General features: G+C 51.5%; 1 protein-coding gene across 1 annotated transcript in view; it reads left to right on the top strand.

Moving 5' to 3' along the window:
• The window catches only part of AGAP1 (ArfGAP with GTPase domain, ankyrin repeat and PH domain 1), a 666775-nt gene that overhangs the window by 183016 nt on the left and 459403 nt on the right, over nt 1-24356 (top strand). The window contains exons 2-3 of the mRNA XM_007941633.2: nt 9220-9278; nt 15964-16051. Of these exons, the coding sequence (XP_007939824.1) occupies nt 9220-9278; nt 15964-16051 (147 nt within the window). The remainder of the gene's footprint in view (nt 1-9219; nt 9279-15963; nt 16052-24356) is intronic.

The raw sequence follows: 24356 nt of genomic DNA, 5'->3' as shown, positions 1-24356 counted from the left end.
AGGCACTTGACTGCTAACCAGAAGGCTGGAGGTTCAAACCCACCAGCCACTCCTCGGAAGGAAGGTTGGGCAATCTACTTCCATAGTGATACCACTTCGGAAACCCAAGGAGGGGTCGCTATGAGTCGGGTCTGACTCGAAGGCATATAACACCACCACCACCACCTGTGCACTCTTGTCCCGTTTCTTGACAAATTGCTGTTGCTGGAAGTTAGCATTTGCCACATCTGCTTAGCCAACCTTGAGCAGTCAAAGTGTAGGTGCTGGAATCCTACAGGGGTGTGTTAGACGTGGTTTCTGATGGGCTGACTTGGAGGCCCAGGGGATGCTCACCTGTGGCCAGGTGTGCAGGCGGGTCTGAGGCCAGGAGCAGAGGAGTGCCCGGGGACCACCATTGGTGAACAGCAAGGGCTTTCTGCTCCTGCTGTTGTCCGTGAAGCTGTTTGCAAATGACCCACCCTTCTTGCCCGAGCAGTGGGGCCTGGCCCCAAGGGGCCACTGGGGATCTAATGAGCACATGAGTCCCAGCTGGCATGGCGAGCTCTGGGTGACAGTCATTCCCATCCCCACGCTCAGCCATAAAGCTCACGTGGCACTCTGTTGTTTTCCCTGCATATTCCTTGTGTTAACAAGATTGCCAGTTCTCATTAAGTGGGCAGTGGGAAAGCCACAAGGTCTGTGGACCGTTTTCCTGCTAAAGCTTTTTGTTTTTGAAATTACTGAAATCATTTGTCCCCAAGCCAAATTAATCATGATGGGAAAATTGCACTGTTTGCCTGTCCTGCCAAGAGTTTTGACTGCGTTTTGTAAGGACAACTTGTGTGTCTTTACTCATCATAGATTGTCGGCTTGGGAATGGCATTTCAGTCTCTCATTAGGGGAGAAAAATATCAATATTCAGGGGCTGGCAGGAGGTGGGGGGACCAGGCCAGAACAGAACGCATCTCTTTTTTGTAATTTCGGTTCGCCCCTCCTCCAGTGAGGGATGCCCTTAGTCCATCTGTTTAGTTGAGATGCACTGTTACCGGAGTCTCCTTGGTTCCAGGCTCACTGTCACACACACGCGTTTTCAGCGTGAGGTGAGCCTGAAGGTGACCAGACCTGAGCTTTGATGCAGTCCTAGTCTCCAGGCCTCACTGTGCTCCAGGCTCAGGGGGGAGAAGGCAGTGAAAGGGTGATTTTGCTGGAGGACTTCATGTGGCCCGGTTCTTGTTGCTATGGTGTCTGCACAGTACTGGATGAAGAAGCCAAGGAATGGGATGTAAACTCCTGTCCCTTTGGAGCTGGAATTCTTGGCTTTTGCTCCTTTGAGTGAAGTGAGGGAGAAGGTTTTCTGTGTGCTGGTGAACAGTGACGGTTTCCGGTATCGTTGGCCCTTTCTTCCTTGCGTTCCTTGTGTTTCTTTCTCCCTGCTTCCTGGAGGGCGGCATGGACCTAATGAAGCCGCAGGGCACCAGGCCCCCGCCCCATCAACCGCGGTGCCAACCGTTCTGTTTTCCAAAGGTGAGACGGCCTATCCTCAGATCCTGCATGTGTTTGGTGTGAAGTGCATTGAGGGAACCTTGGTGGTTATGCAAATGAGGATTTCATAAAACAGCCCAGAGGCCTGCAGGTGCCCTCCAGCCAGTGTTAGCCAGCTGAGAAAGGGGGGACTCTAACCAGGGCGAGCTGTAGTGGCCTCCAGGTCCCTGGAGTGAAGTGGGGAGAGCTAGGTTGCTTGGGTTGCTTTTGCTTCTGTGTCCCCTCCTCCCTGCAGCATTCTGTCCCACGTGGTCTTTGCCCTCTTCTCTAGTCTCTGCAATGCGTTCACATTGCTGGGGTCCAGAGTCTTCTCTTTGTCGTGAGCCCGGGGGTGGCCCTGGGGGGTGGAGGGGCAGGAAGGACAGCCCCACCCCGCCCCACTTCTGCTTTTCCTGGGGGGGCCCCCCCCCCCCCCAGGCTCTGGAAAAGCAGGAGGGGCCTTGGGCTGTCTGGGGGCAGGCTTTACAGCAGCTTGCCTGAGGCTCACCAGAGATTCTGGACTGTGTCCTGCTCAGCTTGGAGGGGCTCAGTCAGTCTGGCTCGGAGATGAGATAAGTAGGTCTTACACTGTCGCACAGGGGTGCAGGGTGGGGACTCGGAGGGTGGGCCGTGTCGAGTGCAGGCTTCTTCCTTTGCCATGTCATGTGCTGCTCCTAGTTACAGACCCAGGCCACGTGAACTGTTGGCGGGTGGCTGTTGTCTTGCGACCGCTCTGGGAAACAGGCGGGTAGGACGGTCCTGGCTCTAGACGAGGAGGAAAGCCCTGTTGTCATTGAGTGGACTCCAGCTCACGGCAGCCCGTGTGTGTCAGGGGCGAACGGTGTTCTGCACGCTTTCAGTGGCTGCGTTTGCAGAAGCTGATTGCCAGGCCTTTCTGCTGAGGTACCTCTGGTTAGACTCGAGCCTCCAACTTCTGGTCAGCAGCCAAGTGTGTTAACGGTTTGCACTGCCTAAGGACTGCTGTGTGTTAATTACTGCCATCTGAGTAGCCTGTGTATGTTACTTACTGGTTTCATGAATTGCCTCTTGCCTGTCTCTCCCACCAGGATGTCAGCTCCGTGGGGGATCCTAGTCTGCTTTCTCCCTGCTGACCCTGAGCACTTGCGTAGTGCCTGGCACACAGTGGGGACGCAGTAACAACCCCTTGCAGAACTGTGGACCAGTTGCCTTACATGGGCACCCCACATGTGTGTCAGGGCGGAACTGCACCCCACGGGGTTTCCATTGGCCCAGATTTCAGAAATAGAGTGCCAGGACTCCTTCCAAGGCACCTCTGGGTTGATTTGAACCTCCAACCTTATGGTTTGCAGCTGGTTAGCATCTTAATCATTTGCACCACCAAGGGACTCCTCAGGAAGAGGAAGACCCAGCTCAATTCAGGTGTAGGGGTCCCGGGGTCTCCAGCTTACCCTCATTTTTCAGGCTGCGAAAGAAGGAGTTGGGGCGGGAAACAGTGGTTGGTGGGGTGGGAGGCTGGTCTGGTTGACACCCAAGGGTCTTTGGTGCTTCTTGTCTACTTGGCTGTGTCCTTCCTGCCTCAAAGGCAGCACATGGTGGAATGCCGCGAACAAGTTCAAAGTCAGGCAGTTACACGGGGGCATTGCCCGTCTCTGTGCTGAGTTTGGTGGGTCACATCGTGTTGTGCACTTACAGAGCTGTCACCCTCGGTAATGTGTGCAGATGGCAGATGTAGGGGTTGCTTCCTGGGTGGAGGTAGCTGTTAGCAGTGGGCAGTAATTAGCAGGAGCTCAGGCCGCCCACCTGAGTCCACGGGTCTCCTTGTTGTTTACTCCTCAGCTGAGCAGTACCCATTGACACTCTCTGGCTGCTTAAGTCCTTAAAGCTTATGGAAGCCTTACTCGCTCCCCGTGCTATGTGTGTGAATACGCTCATTATACAGTAACTCACTGAGTCAAGGGTATTGTAAACCAAAACAGAAATGAAATGCTCTACCAGAAACGCATTGGTGGTGTTGGGTGCGGTGGCATGGTGACCTCCCATGACAGGGTAGAACTGCCCCAGGGCTTTCTAGGCTGTAATCTTTACTGAAGCTGCCAGGTCTTTCCCGGAGCTGCTGGGTAAGTTTGAACCACCAACTTTTTGGTTGCTTAACTGGTTACACCATCCAGAAGGGCTTCTCAGTGCTGCCTGTTCCCTAGCTTGGAGTTCAGATTTTCTTTGTATTTTGTGAGTGGCGCTGGAATCACTCACGCTACCATGCCACCTGGGACCGTGCAGACCCACAGTGACCACAGCTCAAGGAGCTGCAGTTCTGTGGGCAGAGGTGAAGCTGCCAGTCAGTGGTGTCGGCCTGGCTGTATTTTAAACTTGTCATTAGCACTGAAGCCAGTGCCTGGGGCTGACCTCAGTGAGGACTGAGAACCTTCTCAGTTCTGTACCACAGGGGAACTGAAAGGGGGCGGGGCAGAACGGCCTCACCTGGAAAGGAGGTGTGTCTTCTGTGACTGATTCTGGCCTGTCCCAGGCCCTGGATGCACTCACCTAGTGCCACGGAATTTATTTGACAAAGGGCAACTGGAAGGAGCCCTGGTGGCACAGTGATTAAGCACTGGCTGCTAACCAAAGGATTAGCAGTTTGAACCCACCAGCTGCCCTGCGAGAGAAAGACATGGCAGTCAGCTTCTATGAAAATTGACAGCCTTGGAGACCCTGTGGGATAGTTCTACTCTGTCCTCTAGGGGCGCTGTGAGTCAGAATCGACTCCATGGCAGTGGGTTTGATTTGGGCTTTGCTTCTGTGAAGATTGACAGCCTTGGAGACCCTGTGGGCAGTTCCACTCTGTCCTCTAGGGGCGCTGTGGGTCAGAATGGACTCCACGGCAGTGGGTGTGGTTTGGGCTTTGCTTCCGTGAAGATTGACAGCCTTGGAACCCTTTGGGGGTATTTCTACTCTGTCTTCTAGGCACTGTGAGTTGCAGTAGACTCAGCAATGGGGTTTAGAACAACCAGCCAGGTGCTCCTTCCCACCTGTACTCACCTGAGACTGTGGTGGGGGTTCCCTGACATTCATCACAGCCACCTCTGCCTTGAGCATGATGCCCAGGCCACAGAAGGTCCGTGTGCAGTTCTCCGTGGGCAGTGTTTGGCTGACACTTACGTTCCTTTCATTTAGCCTTGTCTGAGGTGGCATGTCCTTCTAACGGGACACTGATGGAGGGATCACATATTTAAGAGAAGGTAAGTTTCTGCCAATTAAGTAGAGCATTTAGTTGATTTATCTTGTTGTCAGGAACACAGTATGCTTGATTCTTGGTGAGGATGTCAGTACAAAGAGCCCATGCCCCAGCATGTGTAAAACCGTGTGTGCGCACGTGACGGGCTGTGGTTTCATGTCAATGAATGTTTGCCATTTGTTGCAGTGGGTCCATGTTGTGCACTGTGTTTACAAGGTGGCGGTGTGTTAAGGAATTGACCACTTTTATTCACACTGTATGTTGCTATTAGGGTTAATTAAAATATTTAGTCTCTTATTTAATTAAAATATTTAGTCTCTTATTTAACAGGTCAAATTGTATAAAATGCAAAAGGTGTCAAAAGGTAGCAAAGAAAAAAACGTTACCCCATTACCTTTGTCCCCTAGCTACCTGGTCCCCCATCCTTAAGTCAGTGACCTTTAGCCATCTTAAGCATCCCACCAGAATTCCTCTTGGCCTTAGCAAGCACATCTGTATCTTTTACAGTAACTGCCCCCCCCGCCCCCCGCAACATGCAGCTAGACTCCTGTACAGTACTGTCGGGCACCACCTTGCATTTGGAGTCCCTGGGGCATGCCAGCGGTTAAGTGCTGGGCTGCTAATCTTAAAAGTTGGCAGTTCAAACCCACCCAGAGGTGCCTCCAGAGAAAGGCCCGGTGACGTGCTTCAGATAGAGGAACATTGACAACCCCGTGGGGTTCAGCTCTCCTCTGACGCACAGGGCAGCTGGGCCGGTTATCTTGTTCTCACCACTTAACATCACTGTCAGTAAGGAGCTCTGGTGGCGTGGTGGGTAACATTTGTCTGCTAAGCAGATGGTCAGTGGTTCCAACCCACCAGCTTCTCCAGGGCAGGACGATGAGGCAAACTACTTGTAAGCCCACCAAGGGTGGCTATTGAGTCGGAACCGACTGGACAGCGGTGGGTGTGGGCTGCGTCCAGCACGTGGAGGCCTCAACCTTATAATCGACTGCTTTGTTTCATCATGTGGCTGCATCCACGTTTGCTTCCCCAGTGCTGGGGTTTACTGAGGCGATGGCCGTGGTGTGACGTCCTGGGCAGCTGGGCACTGGTAGGCCTGCGTCTCCTCCCTGGATGGGTCCTCACTGGGCCGGCCTGCCCACTGCTCCTCCCTGGCCCCACCTCGGCGCCCACAGAGAACTTGTTTACGTTCACTGAGCGCTGGTGCTTCCGTGGCGTACGTGGTGTTACATAGTCACAGATGATGTCTCCTCTGGGCCAGGTTGCGGTGGGATGGTGACTGGACTGACCACAGAGTCAGGGCTCCAGGGCACTCCCTCAAATTTAGCCCCCGAGGGGTCTGTTTTAGCGTGGGGCTTGTGGAGGGCAGAGCGAGAAGTGGAAGTGGCTTGGGCCGGGCGTCCTTGATGGCAGTGCTGGAGAGATGTCCTCAGGGCTCTGCATCCTCCTATCATGAAGGGCTTTCCTGGAAGTGGGTGGCGAGTGAGCCACCTCCTTAGGCGTTCAGGTCCCTAAATGTCCCTCAACACCAGTCCCTGGCCACTTTCCCTCTTTCTCCTAAGGCTGACCCTTCTCAGTTCATTGCCTTTCCTTCCCTGGAGCTTGGAAGTCTTTGTCTGATGGGGCATCCTACCTCTTAAGGGCACCTAGGCCTTTGCCCCAGTCACTGTGGAGTCAGTATCTGGTGTGTCACGTGGCCGTCCACCCTGTTTACTTGTCCTGTGGCTTGCGTTGGCTGTGCTGCCTCCAAGGGCCTCTTGTGTCCTTTTGTGTGACACTTTGCACCATCAGTGGAGCTGGGAGCTCCTGCTATGTGCCTCCATCCTCCATCCATTTAATGTAATAGCTGGTGTGCCTCTGCTCAGAAGTAGTGGCTTTTCCTCACCCGTTGTTGATGTCCTGTGCGTCACTTTGCCCCGGAAACGTAGTGTAGCGTGGTTGCATTTCAGAACTCGAGGAAAGTTTACAGAAACTGCTTTGCATTTTGAAATCCGACACTTGGCTCTGAGCTTGAGTCTGGCTGGACCAGTGGAGGTACGCCTGACCAGCTCACCCTTGCTGCCTTGGCTCAGCTGCTGAGTGGCCATGGTACATACCGTGGGGGTGTCATTTGTGGAGTGAAGTGGCATGGGGGACAAGGAATCAGCTTATATGTAAAGTTGGGTCATCTGAGTTGTCTGTACCTGGTTGTGGTGGTTAAGTTTGTGTCAACTTGGCTGGCCCTGGTTGAGTGGCTGGGCAGCTGGATGTAGTGTTCCCCATGATGAGACTGGCAATCAACTCCGTGGTGGAATCTACTGTGAGCAGCTGAGTAGTTGCCTTAGGGATGTGGTCTGCTTTCCGAATATAGGGAGAAGGCTTGGGGAACAGTCTCTAGTTATGGCACGCTTGAACCCTGTGTGTAGCCACATCGTTCTGCCATGCTCTGCTGATCTTGGGACTTTCAGTGGACTTGAGTTAATGGCCTGCCGTGTGGTTTGGTAACATCAGGACTGTGACTTTATTTGTTGACCTTGGGTTTGTCAGCCTTAGCAGCCAGTAGCTGCCTGAGTGAAGAGATGCCTCTAGCTTCACTGGGCTGGGAGCAAGAGGCAGAGCTGCAACCCAAGGTCGAGAGGCTTTCACACAGCCCCTAGAGCCTGGCACTTTGAACTCGGACTTCTAGCCTCCTGAATTGTAGGAGAATAAACTCCTATTTGTTCAAGCCATCCCATTTGTGGTATATTCTTATCAGAGCGGCACTAGGTAACCAAAACACTGGTGATCCCCACAACCTGTGTGTATGGGTTTGGAAGGGGGTGTGCTGGCTGGGTGACTGCGTGGAGAGCAGGCCCTTGCCAGGGGCTGGGTGGGAACTGTCGTCTTTCTGGTGTGTCCTTAGTCCTGGCTGAAACTTCAGTGTTGAATATGAATGTGAGGGGCAGAGCTCTGGTACCACATCCTCTCCTGACCCCCAGCTGGTGATTGTACTGTGACCTTGTCAATTCCAGAATCCAGTCATCACCTGCTGTTCTGGTTCCTAGTGCTGCTCTGACAAGAATAGACCACAAAGGGGACGGCCTTAGCAAACAGGAGTTTATTCTCTTACAGTTCTGGAGGCTAGAAGTCTTGAGTTCAAAGTGCCATGCTCTATGGGCTGTGTGAAAGCCCCTTGACCTTGGGCTTCAGCTCTGCCTCCTGCTCCCGGCCACTGAAGCTAGAGGCATCTCTTCACTCAGGCAGCTGCTGGCTGCTGAAGCTAGCAAGCCCAAGGTCAACAAATAAAATGGCACAGTTCCGATGTTAACAAACCACACAGCAGGCCATTAATTCAAGCCCATTTTAAGTCCCAAGGTCATCAGAGCATGGCAGGCTGCTGAATAATGACACGGCTACCTGCAGGGTCCAATTGTGCCATAAACTTAGAGACTATGCCCAAGGCTTCTCTTTATACACAGGAAGCAGACCGCATCCCAAAGGCAGCTACTCAGCTGCTTGTGGTAGATCGTACCATGGAGTTGGTTGCCAGTCTCATCATGGGGAATAACTACCACCAGCTGGCCAGCCACTCAACCAGGGCCAGCCAAGTTGACATACAAATTTAACTACCACACCTACCATTCTTAATTTGTGGGGTTCAAGGTAGTGAGGTCAAAAGTTACCTGATTGAGGGGCCACTGGTTGCTGACATGTGGTGGAATGATCTGGAGTCACATACTGCTAGTGGCTGTACAGGAGTCCCTGGTGGTGCGTGTGGCTGAGCACTCCGCCTCTAGCTGAGAAGTTGGCAGTTCGAACCTTTCCAGGTAGCCTGGAAGACAGGCCTGGTGATGTGCTTCTGAAGGCCACAGCCTTGATAACCCTGTGGACCAGCTCTTCTTCTCTGCTCAGATAGGGTCGCCACACATCAGAACCTACTCAGCAGCAGCTGACAGCCACAGTGATCGTATGATGTGGTGGATGCAGTTAGTGTCACCAAGTCACACATGCAAATGTTACTCATCTAGAAAATGCTTTCTTATATATATTTTACCACAATTAAAAACAAGTAATTGGACAATACAGAAAAATATAAAGAAGAAAACAAAAATCCATCGTAACTGCCATCATCCAGAAATAAACAATAATACTATTAAAAAAATATAACTGAGTGGTTGTGGGATCAGCATCTCAAAGTTGCAGAGTCGGAAGGGTCTTAAAATATGCTCATGATGGCCTGAAGTGCTGGGGGAGTGTTGGCAGAGGGGAAGTTCAAAGGGACAGAGGCCTTTTAAAGCCATCAGGCAATGTGGCACTGCAGCTTGGAAAGCAGACCCCAGACTTGGAACCCGGGTGTCTGGTTGGTGTAGGGCTCAGCCAGGTGAACTCTGGCCGTGGTGGAACTTCTCTGGCGTACGTGTGGCCAGAGGAAATTGGACAGTCTTTGATACTTTTCTAGTTTAAAAATGACACATGGGGGCATTTGGACTTGGCCCTTAAGGGGTCATAGTGTTAACCATTGCTTTTATCTTCCTGTCTTACAGATGCCTTTGTGAACAGCCAGGAATGGACGTTAAGCCGATCTGTCCCAGAGCTCAAAGTGGTGAGTGGTTGCTTTTGTCCTTGGTGGTTGTCATTCCACATCCACAGCAAGGGTGCAGAGCTGGTGTCAGAAGTGGGATTGGACTGGGTGAGCACATCTGAGGGATCTTGACCAACTCTTGGGCCCAGATGGGAGATGTCTCTGGTGTATCACTGGGCAGGAGCAGGTGGAGCTGACAGTATGAGTCTGGGTGGTTGAATGGCACTGGGGCAGGCTTATGTGTGCGAGACAGGTTCTGTCTCTCACATTCTCCCTCTGTGTGTCTCTTTCCCTCCCTCCCCTTCTTCTTTCTCATACATGCACACACACACACACACACACAAACCGAACTGTGAGTTGATGTGTGCTTTGCATGATATCATGAGAGGTTTATGTGATGAGACGTCAAGCTTTGGCATTCATCATTTGAAAAATACCAAAACCATTTCCCTTATTACAGAATATCAGGATATCTTTAAAGAATAATTTTGATTTTGTTACAGTACCCTTCCAGTCGGATTTTTTAAAGCTTAAAATTGGCTCATGTGAAAAACAACTGATCTGTGCAGATGCACTTTGGCCCCCTCCCCACTGCCTGGTCCCACCTGAAAAGGGACTTTAGGACAGCAGGAAAGGACGGATCAATGTTACCTTATAAAAAAGCTTGTTGTACAAATAATGATTTGAGTGAAAGGAAAGACAGTGTACCAAATGTGAGTAATCAGCATGGTAGTATTGAGGAAGTGGAAGACATGGGAGGTACAATAAATAAATAAATAAGCAAGCCAGTTATTTATCGTGAGATATGTGGTATTTGGGACATATGCATACACACATACATACAGATAGACATGCATGCATACATGCATATGTTCCTGTGTGTATGTGTGTGTGTGTTTAAAGTTCTCCAGTGAGGGACTCTGGCCATAAAATGAAGTCAGCTAAGTGTGTGCACTTCAGGGCTCCTGATGGGAACTGGCTGCAAAGTGGACCCAAGCTCTCCCGGCCCCTCCTCTGGCACACCCACACTGGCTGTTTCTTGCCCTGCATTTGGTTTCTCTCTTCCAGGTCTGTACTTGTGGTTAGCACCCAGCTCTTGCTCCTGTTGACCCAGCTAGAGCCCCAGAGACCCTGAGCCATCTCCTAGCATTGGCCCACATCAGTGGGGGCTCAGAGGAAGGGACATGGGGCAGGGCAGAACCCTTCGGTTTTCTCCCTTCTGCGATGAGAACATTGGTCCTCTGAAGGAGACACACGTAACTTCTATAACCACACAACACACACACATTTAATCTTCCAAAATGAAGGATGGCATTTGCGGAATCTCCTTGCAATCCAGGAAGGCCATGGTCTGAAGTCTCCTGTCACGTCTGAGTTGGCCCCCCCTCCTCCTCTGATCTGTTCTTGGCTGTCATTTTTTGGACTCAGTTCCTTCCTGTTTCCCTTCCTCGATCCTCACCCCAGTTCTGACCGTGTCCTGCAGCACCTGTCAATGTGTTCCTTCCTCATGGAGGACAAAGGTCCCACTGCCAGTCACAGTGTCAGTTTTGGAAGCCCCAGGGTTCCACAGGACTGGCCTCAAGATGGCCCGTGTTTCTGTCTTTTGTGTGTTGTGTAACCGGTCTGCCCAGCTCAGCATTCAGTCCACAGAAGACTTTCAGGACATGGCTGTTGAGTGAGTGACATGGTGGCACTGGGAGTTTTTCCCAAACATTAGCCAGTGTCAGGTATGCCCTGTGAAGACAGCCTGCGCATGGCTCCGATGCTGTGACCAGAGGAAGGCAGTGTGGGGAGTTTTTGATGATGGTGATGACGATGATGGTGATGAGAAAGTACTTCCTCTGTGCCTGGCATGACCCAGGTGCTTCACGCAGTTACCCAGTGAATGCTGACAGCCACCCACTGCACAGATGAGGATCTGAGGCTTGGAGACACTAAGAACTTCCCCTGGGACCAGCCTTATTGAGGGGCAGAGCTGGGGTTTGAACCCAGAGTCTGTGCTTGTAGGCCAGCAGTGCCCCATGGACATTTCCACAGTGATTGGATGTTGCATCCACCCTGTCCAGCACGGTAGCCCCTCTGGAAATGGGAGCTGTGGCTGGCACGGTTGAGGGAGGGATTGAATGTTTTTACTTTCATTCAGCTCATCCAGTTGAAGCAGCCACATGTGGCCAGTGGCCTACCTTCAGAGTGACTGTCACCAGCGTGGCTGTGTGATTTGGTCCCAGTTTTGACTTTTAAAAACACCTCACCTCGAGGGTCCAGAAATGACCCACATTGTCACACAGACTCACGGTTGAGGGTGCTCAGTCTCCCAGACGTGTTTGCTGACGGCCTTTTCAGCATCCTGTCAGTTGCTGGGTAACTGACCAGCGGTGTCAGTGGCAGCTGGATTCGTGTCCCCAATGCCCGACTGTCCTCAGGTTGTGGGCAGCACTTAGCTGTCTGCTCCATCTCATGGAAGAAGCTGAGGACTCTGAGCTCTTGAGGGGAGCTGCCTGTCCCCTGACCTGTGTGTGGGCAGACAGGACCCCAGCAGGGACGCGGGGTCTGCTGTCGTCTGTGTCCTCCCCTGGGGAAAGCAGCAGACCCCTTCTTGTGCTAAGGAGTCTGCACTGACCACAGAAAGGGTCCTTTGTTCTGCGGGGCAGGCTCTGTGCCCCACAGGGCTGCGATTGTTCCCCACTCAAGCACGACGCCCCCGGGCCAGGTGGCCCTTCAGCCAGCTCCTCAGGAGCCCAGGCCCTCTTCTGACTCCAGTGACATCATAGCGAGTGATATCGTAGACTCCAATGGACGCTTTGTGTGGTACTTTGCACCCAGTCTCTCGGAATGTGTCGGGGAGAGGCCTTCAGTGTGTGGGTTCTGGTCATGGGTGGTGGTACCACGTGTTATGTTTCCTGAAGTGGTGGTGCGATGTCTGCAGTGGCCAGCTGCTTGTCGGGTGTTGTGGAGTGCGGCCTGGCATGGCTTGCTCCCTACAGTATGGGTAAGGCGGCACGCACTCAGCGCCTGCCTCTGGGTGGAAAGGTCGGTGCACCTCAGCATCGTGCTGCAGCGGGGCGTGAGGGTTGGTAACACATGACATCCTGTTACTGTGTCTCTACTGAACCCACCTCTTGGGCTGTGCACCGCCAGCTTAGATTTCCTTTTCAGCATGTGGTGGTGAGCAGGTAAGTGGTGAAGTACAGGGCCGGGTGATGGTTCACAGTTCTGGCCCCATGCTTCTCTCTTCTTGCCACGTGAGAACCCTGAGCATGGGCCATGATGGTTCTCGGGGTGGCACAGGAGATGCTGGTGCCAGCCACCTCCTCTTACTACGCCCCCCCCACTGCTGCTACGGCCCCCTGACGTGTACTATGGCCCCCCGAGACTGCTGCTGTGGCCCCCTGACGTGTACTATGGCCCCCGAGACTGCTGCTGTGGCCCCCTGACGTGTACTATGGCCCCCCGACTGCTGCTCCAGCCCCAACTGATACTATGGCCCCCTGACTGCTGCTCCGGTCCCCCAACTGCTGCTACCGTACCCCGACTGCTGCTGCACTGCTTCTACTGCTACAGCATTACTGCTGTTACCACAGCACTCCCCTCCCTCCTCCTCCTACCACATCACACTCTTCCTCCTCCCCCTCCCCTTCCCCTTCACTCTCCCTTCCCCCCCCCCCCCCCCCCACCAGAGGGCTTTTAGTGGTCCTCCCCTCCCCCACTGACAGTAGGATCTGCTCTGACTCCTGGCGGGACTCCTGGTGCGACTCCTGGTGTGTCAGAGCAGGGCTGAGCCCCAGAGGTTTTCAGCAGTCGACCTTTTAGATGCGTGTCACCAGGCCTTTCTTCCGAGGTGCTCTGGGTGACCTCGAGCCTCTGACCCTTTGGTGAGCAGCTCAGTGCGTTAGCTGTTTGCACACCCGGGAGCTCTGAGGGCCTGCTGCGCCTTTGACTCTTAAGCAGCCTCCCACCTCTGTCACCTTGTTCGCTCCCCGGAGCCTTTGGTGGCCCCAAGTTCACCCTCAGGTTTCCTCCAGGACTGGCTCCTGGGGGGCTGGGTAGCTTTCCAGCTGCCAGAGCCTCTTCACTCACACCTGTTTCCTCCTCACGTCTTCGGTTGTCTGTTTCTGCCAGTGTTTGAGAGAAGGTTGTCTCCCAGTGGAGAGGGTCTGTCTGTGAACTGACTACTCCTGCCCCGCCCCTGCCCCCACCCTCTGAGTTGGCTCCGCACACCCACTTCCACGCAGAGGGCAGAAGTTATACTGAATCGTGAAAGCACAGGGTGAAGAATGGGTGACGTTGAGAATTTCCGTCCCATGTTAATTAGAAATGTAATCCTGGGCCTACTGTGTGGGGTTTCTAAGTACGAAGCTAACTGAGCGGAAGACTCAGCAGCGGGCAGGTACTCTCAGGAGGCCAAGGGGACAGGAGACTTGAGTCAACGTCAAATCCCAGTGAGACGCCTTTGTTGGGAGCATCTCCAGCCTGCTGTTCAGCAGAAGGAGGAAAACCAACAACCAGACTCACCGCTGTCCAATCGATCGACTCATAGTGACCCTTCCTTGAGTTTCCGAGGCGGTATCTCTGCAGAAGTAGATTGCCCAGTCTTTCTTAGAGGAGTGGATGGTGTGAATCACCAGCCTTCTAGTTAGCCGCCAGATGCCTTAGTCAGTAGCCATCAGCGCTACTAGAAGGAATAAAGTGTCCCATTAACACTGATTACCACTTGAAGGCTTCATTCATTCAGTCATTGATTTATTCACCCTGTGTTGTGGAGAGTTTGTGGAGGTTGGGTGCTGCTCTGGGATAGTCAGAGATCAAAAAGCCACTGTCCCTGCCTGTGGTGGTTCAGTTTGTTCAACTTGGCTGGGCCTGATTGAGTGGCTGGGCAGCTCTATGTAGTATTCCCCATGATGAGACTGGCAATCAACTCCATGGCGGGATCTACCACAAGCAACTGAGTAACTACCTTTGGGATGTGGTCTGCTTCCTGTATATCAGGAGAAGCCTTGGAAATAGTCTCTAGCTTATGGCACGCTTGGACCCTGCATGTAGCTGTGTTGTTCAGCAGCCTGCCATGCTCTGCTGACCTTGGGACTTAAAATGGACTTAAATTAATGGCCTACCATGTGGTTTGTTAACATCGGGACTATGCTATTTTATTTGTCAACCTTGGGCTTCTCACCCTCAGCAGCTAGCAGCTGTCTGAGTGAAGAAACGACTCTCGCTTCATTGGGCTGGGAGCTGGAGGCAGAGCTGAAGCCCAAGGCTGAGGGGCTTTCACCCAGCCCCTAGAGCATGGCACTTTGAACTTGGACTTAAAGCCTCCAAATTGTAAGAATAAATTCTTGTTTGTGAAGGCCATCCCATTTGTGTTGCATTCTTGTCTGAGCGGCACTAGGGAACCAGCACACTGCCCTTCATGGAGTTGTCCGTGTCGGAGAGAGATCATATACTGATGTTTTAAGAGAAGGTGGCGAGTCACGAGATGGCACCAGAAGGAGCACTGAAGAGTGGCACCCCATTGAGACTGTGGGCACCAGGAGGCCTTCCTGGAGGAGATGCCCTCTGAGCTGAAGGCTGGCCCCTGAGTGCGGGAGGTGTTTCATGGCGGGATTGGTGTGGAAAGGATGGGAGTCTGCAGGCCACAGCCCTATTAGGCTCCAGAATCTGATCCTGTTCATCTTGTCATGATACAGCACACCAGAATACTTTTATTATCCCTTGTTGTTAAAACAAAACAGCACACAGCGACCAGTTGCCACCAAGACTTTCCGATTCCTGGCAACCCTGCGTGTGTCAGAGAAGTATCACTCCGTAGGGTTTTTAACTGCTGAGTTTGTGAGAGTAGATCACCAGGCCTTTCTTCCAAGGGGCCTCTGGGTGGACGCGAACACAGCCTTCCAGCTGAGCACGTTGGCCGTTGTACTGCCTCTTTGTTCTGTACTGCCATTGTGCTCCACCATCCCAGTTAACCTGGCACCTAGCTCAGTCTACACAGTGAAGGGACCCTCTCCAGAGGTAGCCAGCAACACACCTGCCATCTGGAAGGATGCCACAGCCTGTGCTTGTACAAACGGGTGCCCTTCCGGGGGAGAACGTGAGAGGTGAGGGTGTTGGAATCCCTCTTCTTCCTCCTGAAGTATTTAATGAGCTCTTCGTGACCATCCAACCATTGCTTGTGGTTTAAGGTGGTTTTGTATGGTAGGATCCGTTAGGGTTCCTCTGTGCTTTAGGATCCCTGGGTGATGCAAAACGAGCGCTGGTGGCACAGTGCCTAAGGCATCTGACGGCTAACCAGAAGGTTGGTGGATCAAACCCACCAGCCACTCCAAGGAAGGAAGACGGAGCTATCTACTTTTATAAGGTTTACTGCCTCGGAAGCCCAAGAGGGGTTGCTGTGAGTTGAAATGGACATGATGGTGGTGGTTTGGTTTTTGGTTTGGGTGATGCCATTGGGTAAGTGCTCGACTACCAGCTGAAAGTTTGGGAGTTCAAGACCACGCAGGCGCACCTGAGAAGAAAGGCCTGGTGATCAGCACCAGAAAATCAGCCCCTGAGAACCGTGAGGAGCCCAGTTCTGCTCTGACGCGCACTGGGCCACGTGGGGCAGGGGCACCTTGGCTGCGGCAGGCAGCAGTGATTCTGTCAGCCTTTTATTTGCAGGTTGTGGGTATGCGTGGTTAATTATTCTGAAAGATTGTCTGTTCCTTTGTTTCAGGGAATTGTGGGTAACTTGGCCAGTGGCAAGTCCGCCCTGGTACACAGGTACCTGACCGGCACGTACGTCCAGGAGGAGTCTCCCGAAGGTATGCCCTACGGCAGGCTGTTTCCAGCTATTTTTCTTTTAAATTTTCTTTAGCATATTCTCAGTCTTCCTTTGATATGTCACATGTCCAGAAAGTAGTGAGATACCCAGAGCTATAAGTATCTCTGAGTCTGTATCCCTTGCTCATAGTGTTCTTAGTGAACCGATGCTGTTGCCTGGCATTCCCAGCACAGACTAGAGCTCTGAAGAGCTGCTGAATTGATTTCTTAGCTCTGTCCTTCCCAGCGTTCACCCAAGATAACTCCTTCAGTTATCCGTGGGGCATTTCTCCGACCTGGATTTGAGTTTATACATAATTGTACGTAGTGTTACATAGTCGTAGAATTTCCTACATAACAGATCCCTCGGTTACCATCGCCATAAGTCTGATGTATGCCTCCCCCCTCAGATTGTTAGGATATAAACGTTTAATGATCATTTTGCATGAGAAGAAGTGTCTTTAGCCATTAGACTTTGACTTCTTCAGTTAACATACCCATATATTATTTTTTGCTTTAAGTAAAACTGAGAGCTTAGGTTAGAGAACCATTTTGCTCCCAAGCCCCCCTAGTCAAGCTAGAGCTCCCCCGAAGTTTTCTGAATTATATTTTCTCTCCGTGTAACCTTTTTCAATCCAACTCTGAGACACTGAATTTCTGGTTCCTTCCCTCTCTTACTGGCTGTTCCATTCTTTGCAGATATGGATGCAGGTAACTATTCATTTCTTCATGGCAGCGCTTGTCTTGTTTTGAAGACAGGAGGTGGCACAACTTTTGTACTGTAGCGTTCCTGTCCCTCCACGTTCCGTGTTACCATCCTGTTCTGTTTCATTTTCTCTTTTTTTTTTTTTTTTAAGTTAAAAACATTCCACCTGTTTCGTCCCTTAGATGTCTCCTTAGCAGTAGTCCTCAGTAGCTTCTCATGCTCCCTGTGACACCCGTCCTGGTCTTAACTCTCGTCCCAGAGACTGTGTAGCCATTCAGAAATGAGGTGATCTTTGCTCGGGGCTGTGCCATTCATTGACTGCAAACATTTTGCAGTTATGTTGTTATTTTTACAGAGTGTGTGGTGTGTTACCAGTAGTGAAATGATTTGGGGAGTGTACAGGTTTAGAGCAAAGAACCGTCTGTGGCCATAAGACGAACGAACCCTGGCTGTCTGGTGAAACATACACAGATGGTAGAAAGTGGGGTTACCTGGAGAGGTGAGGGTGGCTTCCTCTGCCCAGCACCCCCTTGTCTCTGCTCTCCGGAGTCTGTCCTCGCATTGAGCTGATGGTCGTTAATGCCTTTGTGTCTGATTGAGAATTTTAGCCACCGTCATCTCAGTTGCCTTACTTCTGCACAAAAGCGTGAGTGCTATATGATTTTTTCTAAACCATACGACCCCTCATGCATTAGTTTCCTGTGGATGTTAATGTAGGTTATACACATGTTGCGTTATTTTCATGGGCACTTGATACCCCAAACGGTATTGGCGGGCTTTGGGAGTTTTCTCCTTGGCTTTCTGGTTGTCCCAGGGCCAGCTGTGCTACAGGCTGTGTGGAGCCGTTGCGAGTGGCTGCCGACCTTGACTGTGGGTGAAATGCCCACCTCAGTAACTGCCTTCACGCCCCAGGAGCTCTCCACCAGGCCAGTCTGGGACCACCAGGAGTTTCATCCTTGGGCCCCTGGCTTTGCCGTGGTGCCTCTTGCGTCTCCCATCTGGGGTCAGGTGGCTGCTCATGGCTGTCCCAGAGCCCCTGGCTCCTTGGAGCAGTGCGAGGACAGCGTCTGGCACCTGGAGCCCTTTTGGCTTGTGCTGTCCTGCCTTTCAGCGTCAGGACCGTGCTGACTGGGATGTCCTTGCAGTGCGTGGTGGGCCCGTACGTTCTGTTCAGCGTGGAGGGATTTATTGTGAATGCTTTATATCAGAAGTACCTTAGTATCCTGTTGTTTGTTGGTCTCAGGTTGGCTCTGCTGCATGGTGACTGTAGGGAAACAAAATATTGCCCCGTTCTGCTCCATGTTCATGATCATTGTCATGGTTGAGTCCATGGTTGCAGCCACTGTGCAGTGCTGTCAAGCCCACCTCTGGCTCCTTCCAGCACTGTGCTGGACAGTGTCCTGCTGGGATCCATAAGGTTTTCATTGGCTCATTTTCTTACCTAGACTGCCAGGCCTTTCCTCCTAGTCTGTCTGAGGCTAGTCGCGCTGGTAAAACGTGTCCACCATGGGTGACTCTGCTGGGAATGGAAATACAGTGGCACAGCTTCCAGTGTGGTGACAGCTCACAGGCCGCCACAGTCTGACACGGTGACAGACGCGTGTCCCCAGCAGGGTGACCTGAACTGTGAGTGACAGTCCTGCTTCCTCACTTTCCAAGTATCATGTTTGACTCCTGAAATGTTGTATCGTTGCACAGAGTTTTAAAAATACATTATTGAAAAGACTAGGCCTGGGCACACGTCCATGTAAGTGCAGCCCGTTCTTCATCAGCACGTGTGGGGATACCCATCTGCTCTGTGGGACCCCTGGCCTCGGCCGCCTGGCTCAAGGGAAGGATTGTCTGTGCTCTTGTCTCAGCCCCTGAGGAGCCCCCCCATCCCTTGCTGTCGGACGACAGATAAAGGAGATTGTTTCCATGCTAAGTGCCGAGCAGCGTACTCCCAGTGGGTGTGCACCAGGGCTTCTGGGTGTGCCAAAAGGACTGTGCCTAGAAACCCTTTAAAAAACCAAACCATCCAGTTGCCATCAAGTTGGTTCCAACTCCTGGCCCTCTGTGCGTGCAGAGCAGAACTGCTCCATAGGGTTTGCAGGTCTGAGATATTTCATGTGGATTGCCAGGCCATGCTTTCAAGGCACCTCTGGATGAGCTCAGAGTGCCAGCTTCTCAGATCATAGTCATGTGCTTTACTGACAGTGCCACTCCGGGATGCCCCTCAGCCCAAGTGAATCTTTACTTCTGCAGCCAGCTAGCTCTCCCTGTCTTTGCCTCTCTTTACTGTTTAGTGTTTATTTATATGCATATGTGTGTATAATGTATTATGCTTATGATGGACCTGACCAACTGACTGGAAGAGAGCCATATTTCTGCCCATTCCAAAGAAGAAGATCCCACAGAATGTGGAAATCATAGAACAATATCATTAATATCATCTGCAAGTAAAATCTTGCTGAAGATCATTCAAATACGTTTGTAGTAGTATACTGACAGAACTTCCAGAGGTGCAAGCTGGATTCAGAGGAGGACGTGGAACGAGGGATGTCATTGCTGATGTCAGATGGATCTTAGCTGAAAGCCAGGAGTACCAGAAAGATGTTTACCTGTGATTTATTGACTGTGCAAAAGCATTTGACTGTGTGGATGATGATAAATCACAGATAATGTTGTGAAAAACCTGTACTTACACCAAGAGGCAGTTGGAGCAGAATAAGGGGCTTTTGCATGGTTTAAAATCAGGAAAGTTGTGTGTCAGCATTGTGTCTTTTTACCGTATGTATTCCATGTGTATGCTGAGCAAATAATTTGAGAAGCTGGACTATATGAAGAACAACACAGCATCAGGATTGGAGGAAGGCTCATTAACAACCTGCAATAAACAGATGACACAACATTGCTTGCTGAAAGTGAAGAAGACTCAATGTACTTACTGTGAAGATTAAAGACTACAGCCTTCAGTATGGATTGCACCTCAACATAATGGAAAAAAAATTCTCAAAACTGGATCAGTAAGTGTTCTGGTTACCTAGTGCCACTCTGACAGGAATATACCACAAATGGGATAGCCTTAACAAATGTGAGTTTTATTCTCTTACAGTTTGGAGGCTTTAAGTCCAAGTTCAAAGTGCCAGGCTCAGGGGCTGGGTGACGGCCCCTTGACCTTGGGCTTCAGTTCTGCCTCTGCTCCCGGCCCACTGAAGTTAGAGGCATCTCTTCACTCAGGCAGCTACTGGCTGCTGAGGTTAACAAGCCCAAGGTCGACAAAATGGCACAGTCCCAGTGTTACCAAACCATATGGCAGGCCATTCATTCAAGTCCATTAAAAGTCCCAAGATCGGCAGAGCATGGCAGGGTGCTGAACAATGACACGGCTACATGCAGGGTTCAAGCATGCTGTCAGCTAGAGACCGTTCCCAAAGCTGTTTCTTATATACGGGGAGCAGACCACACACCCAAAGCAGCTACTCAGCTGCTTCAGTAGATTCCACCATGGAGTTAATTACTAATCCCATTGTGGGGAATAACTACATTCAGTTGCCCAGCCATTCAACCAGGGCCAGCCAAGGTGACACACAAACTTAACCTCCACAGGAAGCAACATCATAATAAATTGAGAAAAGATTGAAGTTGTCAAGGACAACTTCTTCTTCTTTTTAATTTTTACTGTGATTTGGGTGCAAGTTTACAGAGTGAATTTACTTTCCATACAGCAGTTCATATGTCAAAGACTTTTTTTAACTTAGATCCATAATCAACACCCATGGAAGGAGCAGTCAAGAGATTAAATGATGTATTGGGTAACTCTACTGCAAAAATTTTCTTTAAAATTTTAAAAAGTAAAGGTGTCACTTTGATGACTCAGGTGGACCTGACCAGGCCATGGTATCTTCAATAGCCTCATGTTGTTGTTGTGTGCCACTTAGTTGGCCCCGACTCATAGCGACCCCTCCTTGGGTTTCTGAGGCAGTATCACTACGGAAGTAGATTGCCCAACCTTCTTTCCGAGGAGTGGCTGGTGGGTTTGAACTGCCAGCCTTCTGGCTAGCAGTCAAGTGCCTTAGCCACTGTGCTACCAGAGCACGTGAAAGGTGGACAGTGAAAAAGGAAGACCAAAGAAAAACCAACATACTTGAATTGTGATGTTGGCAAAGAATGTTGAATACACCATGGGCTGCCAGAAAAATGAACAGATGGTAGAAAGATATTCTTGAAAGAAATACAGCTAGAATGTTCCTTATAAGGGAGGATGACGAGACTTTGTCTAATGAGCTTTGGTCGTGTTAGCAGAAGGAACTGGGCCCTGGAGGAGGACGTCGTGCTTGGTAAAGTAGAGGGTCATTAAGCGAGATGACGACCCTCACCAGATGGGTTGGCACAGTGGCTGCCCAGTTGGCTCAGAACGCCAGCTCCCGTGAGGATGGTGCAGGACTGGGCATTTCTCGTTCTGCTGCGTGTAGGGTTGCCGTGAGTCAGGATGAACTGGACAGCGTGTCATGACAAAGACGGGGTTCGTGTGATGTTAAAGCGGAAGCCAAACAGGAGCTGTCAGTTCTGTCCCGCCACTTCCTGGTGTCGGGAGGAACAGGGCCCCAGTTTTCAGGCTGCTGGAATGTTCTAGAACTTGACGGCATGAAATGAACTTAAGGACCTTCACACCTCTGACAGATTTCACAGTTCTCATTCACACTCAGTAAAGATAGGCAGAAGAAAATTGCTCATTTGCCAATGATACCCCATTAATGGTGCTAATTAGAGTTGAGAATGGAGTTTGGGGCAGTTTGTATCCCCCCTTGTGTGTTCATGTTCTGAATATTCTTTCTATACCCCCACCCCTGCCATGGCCCTATGTTACCACCACTTACTTCTTTAGTTGATAACTGCCAGTTCTAACAGAGAAAGAGATGGAGAAACAGAGCTAGATGGAGAGAGAGTAGGAGAGAGGCAGAGTCAAGGGAGCTGAGAGAGTTCTCAGAAGGTAGAACCTTCCTCAGGAGAGAGAGCAGATCCGTCTTGGAAGAGGTGCACCCAGCGTGCTCCTTAGAAGAGAAAGGGAGAAAGACGCCAGCAGAGAAAGCGGGAGAGAAGGAGAGAGAGGAGAAGGAGGGGACGAGCCAGGGTCCGGCCTCCCGTGGGGACCTGTCAGCACCTTGGTCTGCCTGGAGACAGACCCTGTTAGCAGCTGGGAGGTCAGGACAGAGGCCTTGCTGTGACCCTCCCTCTCAGTCTGTCCGAACCCTGGTCTTGCCCCAGTGTGCGCCTGTGGGCCTGCTGAGCTGTGCGCTGTTGTTTTGCAATCCACGTGCAGCTCCAGGGGCCGTTGCTCAGTCTGTGGCATGAAGTGCGTGCCCTTGGTTCTTATCTCCCACTACCTTGTTGGCACCTGTGGTGGTTAAGGTTGTGTGTCAACTTGGCTGGGCCTAGATGAGTGGCTAGGCAGCTGAATGTAGTTATTCCCCATGGTGAGACTGGTAATTAACTAACTCCATGGTGGAAGCTATTGGAGCAGCTGAGTAGCTGCTTTAGGGATGTGGTCTGCTTCCCGTATGTAAGAAGCGGCCTTGGGAACAGTCTCTAGCCTATGGCACGCTTGGACCCTGCATGTAGCTGTGTCGTTGTTCCACAGCCTGCCATGCTCTGCCGACCTTGGGACTTTCGATGGACTTGAATTAGTGGCCTGCTGTGTGGTTTGATAACATTGGGACTGTGCCTTTTTACTTGTCAACTTTGGGTGTCTCAACGTCGGCAGCCAGCAGCTGTCTGAGTGAAGAAAAGCCTCTAGCTCCAGTGGGCCGGAAGCAGGAGGCAGAGCTGAAGGCTAAAGTTGAGGGGCTGTCACCCAGCCTCTAGAGCCTGGCACTTTAATTCGGACTTCAGCCTCCACACTGTAAGAGAATAAACTCTTGTTGAAGCATCCCATTTGTGGCTTTTCTGTTAGAGCGGCACTAGGGAACCAGAATGGCCCCCTCCCCATTACACGTGAAGCAGAAGGCTCACTTAAATGCCAGCCACCTGGCACCCATGTCCGCGCTGTGCAGTGGCCTGCTGTGTTTGTCTGGAAGTTATGTTGTACATACCGCCGCCGCATGGGGAGGCGCATACCGCCGCTGCGAGGGGCGGTGGGGTGAGACCAGAGCCTGCTGCACCTGGAGCCCCCGCTGTGTGGGCCACGCCCAGAGCTCAGATGCTGGTCTTGCCACGTGTCTGCTGGCAGAAGGGAAGCCTGTGTGGTGGCTTCAAGATGTCCTCGGACCCCTGAGGCTCCGTGCCACTGGGCTGCAGGTCGAGGGACTTGACTCAGTTTCCCCATCTGGCAGTGGGGGTGATGATGGTGATGATGGCCAGCATTTAACAGGCACTTGGTGAATGTGCATGATTGCTCACCACAGCCTTAGGAGAGCTGACCCCGGTCCTGGCCTCCTGTGTCCCATGCCTGCCCACAGGGCCTGGCATGCTGACTGCCTGTCAGCAGTGACTGTCATTGTCCATACATGGCGGGTGGTGGTGATGATGGCAGCTTTGCCCTCAGTAGTTTGTTTCCATGGATCCTTTGGCCAGTGAGCCTGGTTATAGGTTCTTAGAATTCCCTCCCACCCTCCTCCTCCACCCAGAAAACAAACATGCAATATATGTGGCCACCTGCTTGGACTTTGTGCCCTGTTTCAGCTCCTCCTTGACCATTTTTCTGAGGTTGAATCTCCATTTCTCAGCTTTTTCATTCCTGCCCTCTTTTTGTCGGCTCTGGAAGTCTTGCTCTGAGCCAGGAAACTCATTTTAGGGTAGGTTGCCCGATCGAGCAAATAACAACACAGGGTATCTGGTTAAATTTGAATTTCATTTAATGAATAATTTTTTTTTGTTACAAGTATGTCCAAAACGAGGAACCCTGGTGATAAAATGATTAAGTGCTTGGATACCAACCAGAAAGTTAGCAGTTCAAACCCATCCATCAGCCAAGTAGCAGAAAAGACTTGGTGATCAGCTCTAGTCGAGATCACAGTCTAGGAGGCTCCCTGGCAGTTCCACTCTGTCACAGAGTTACTGTGAGTCCAAATCCACTTGATGGCACCCGACACCAACAACCCCGTGTCCCAAACATTGCATGGATTTAATCTCGCACCCCCAGCTAACCCAGGAAGGGGCCGCCTCCGTGGTCCCCAGAGCCCCCTGCAGGCAGCTGTGTTCCTGTGTCGCTCCCTCCCTTCCCAGGGGTAACCTGGGGTGGGGTGCAGCCCCCTGGAGTGCTTTACCCCGACTCTCTACTCTCACCTGAAAATAGAGGTCAGGGACCACACCTTGAAAGCCACGCTCCAAGTCGTTCCTCTTAGAAATGTCACAGACTGAGGTCGTCTGTAAGGCAACAGGTGAAAGACATATTTTCCACTGGGGTGGCACAATGGTTAAAGTGCTCAGTTGATAAACGAAAGGCCTGTGGTTGGAACCTACCAGCTGCTCTGTGGGAGAAAGACAAGGCAGGCAGTCTGCTTCCGTAAAGACTGACAGCCTTGGAAACCCTGTGGAGCAGTTCCATTCTGTCCTCTAGGGGCGCTGTGGGTCAGAATGGACTCCAGGCAGTGGGTGTGGTTTGGGCTTTGCTTCTGTGAAGA

The sequence above is a fragment of the Orycteropus afer genome, unplaced genomic scaffold (genome assembly GCF_000298275.1).
Source record: "Orycteropus afer afer isolate SDZICR_OR568_19922 unplaced genomic scaffold, OryAfe1.0 scaffold00006, whole genome shotgun sequence".
Classification (NCBI taxonomy): Eukaryota; Metazoa; Chordata; class Mammalia; order Tubulidentata; family Orycteropodidae; genus Orycteropus; species Orycteropus afer.
The sequence above is the reverse complement of the archived record's forward strand: the minus strand, read 5'-3'. Positions and strand labels throughout refer to the sequence as shown.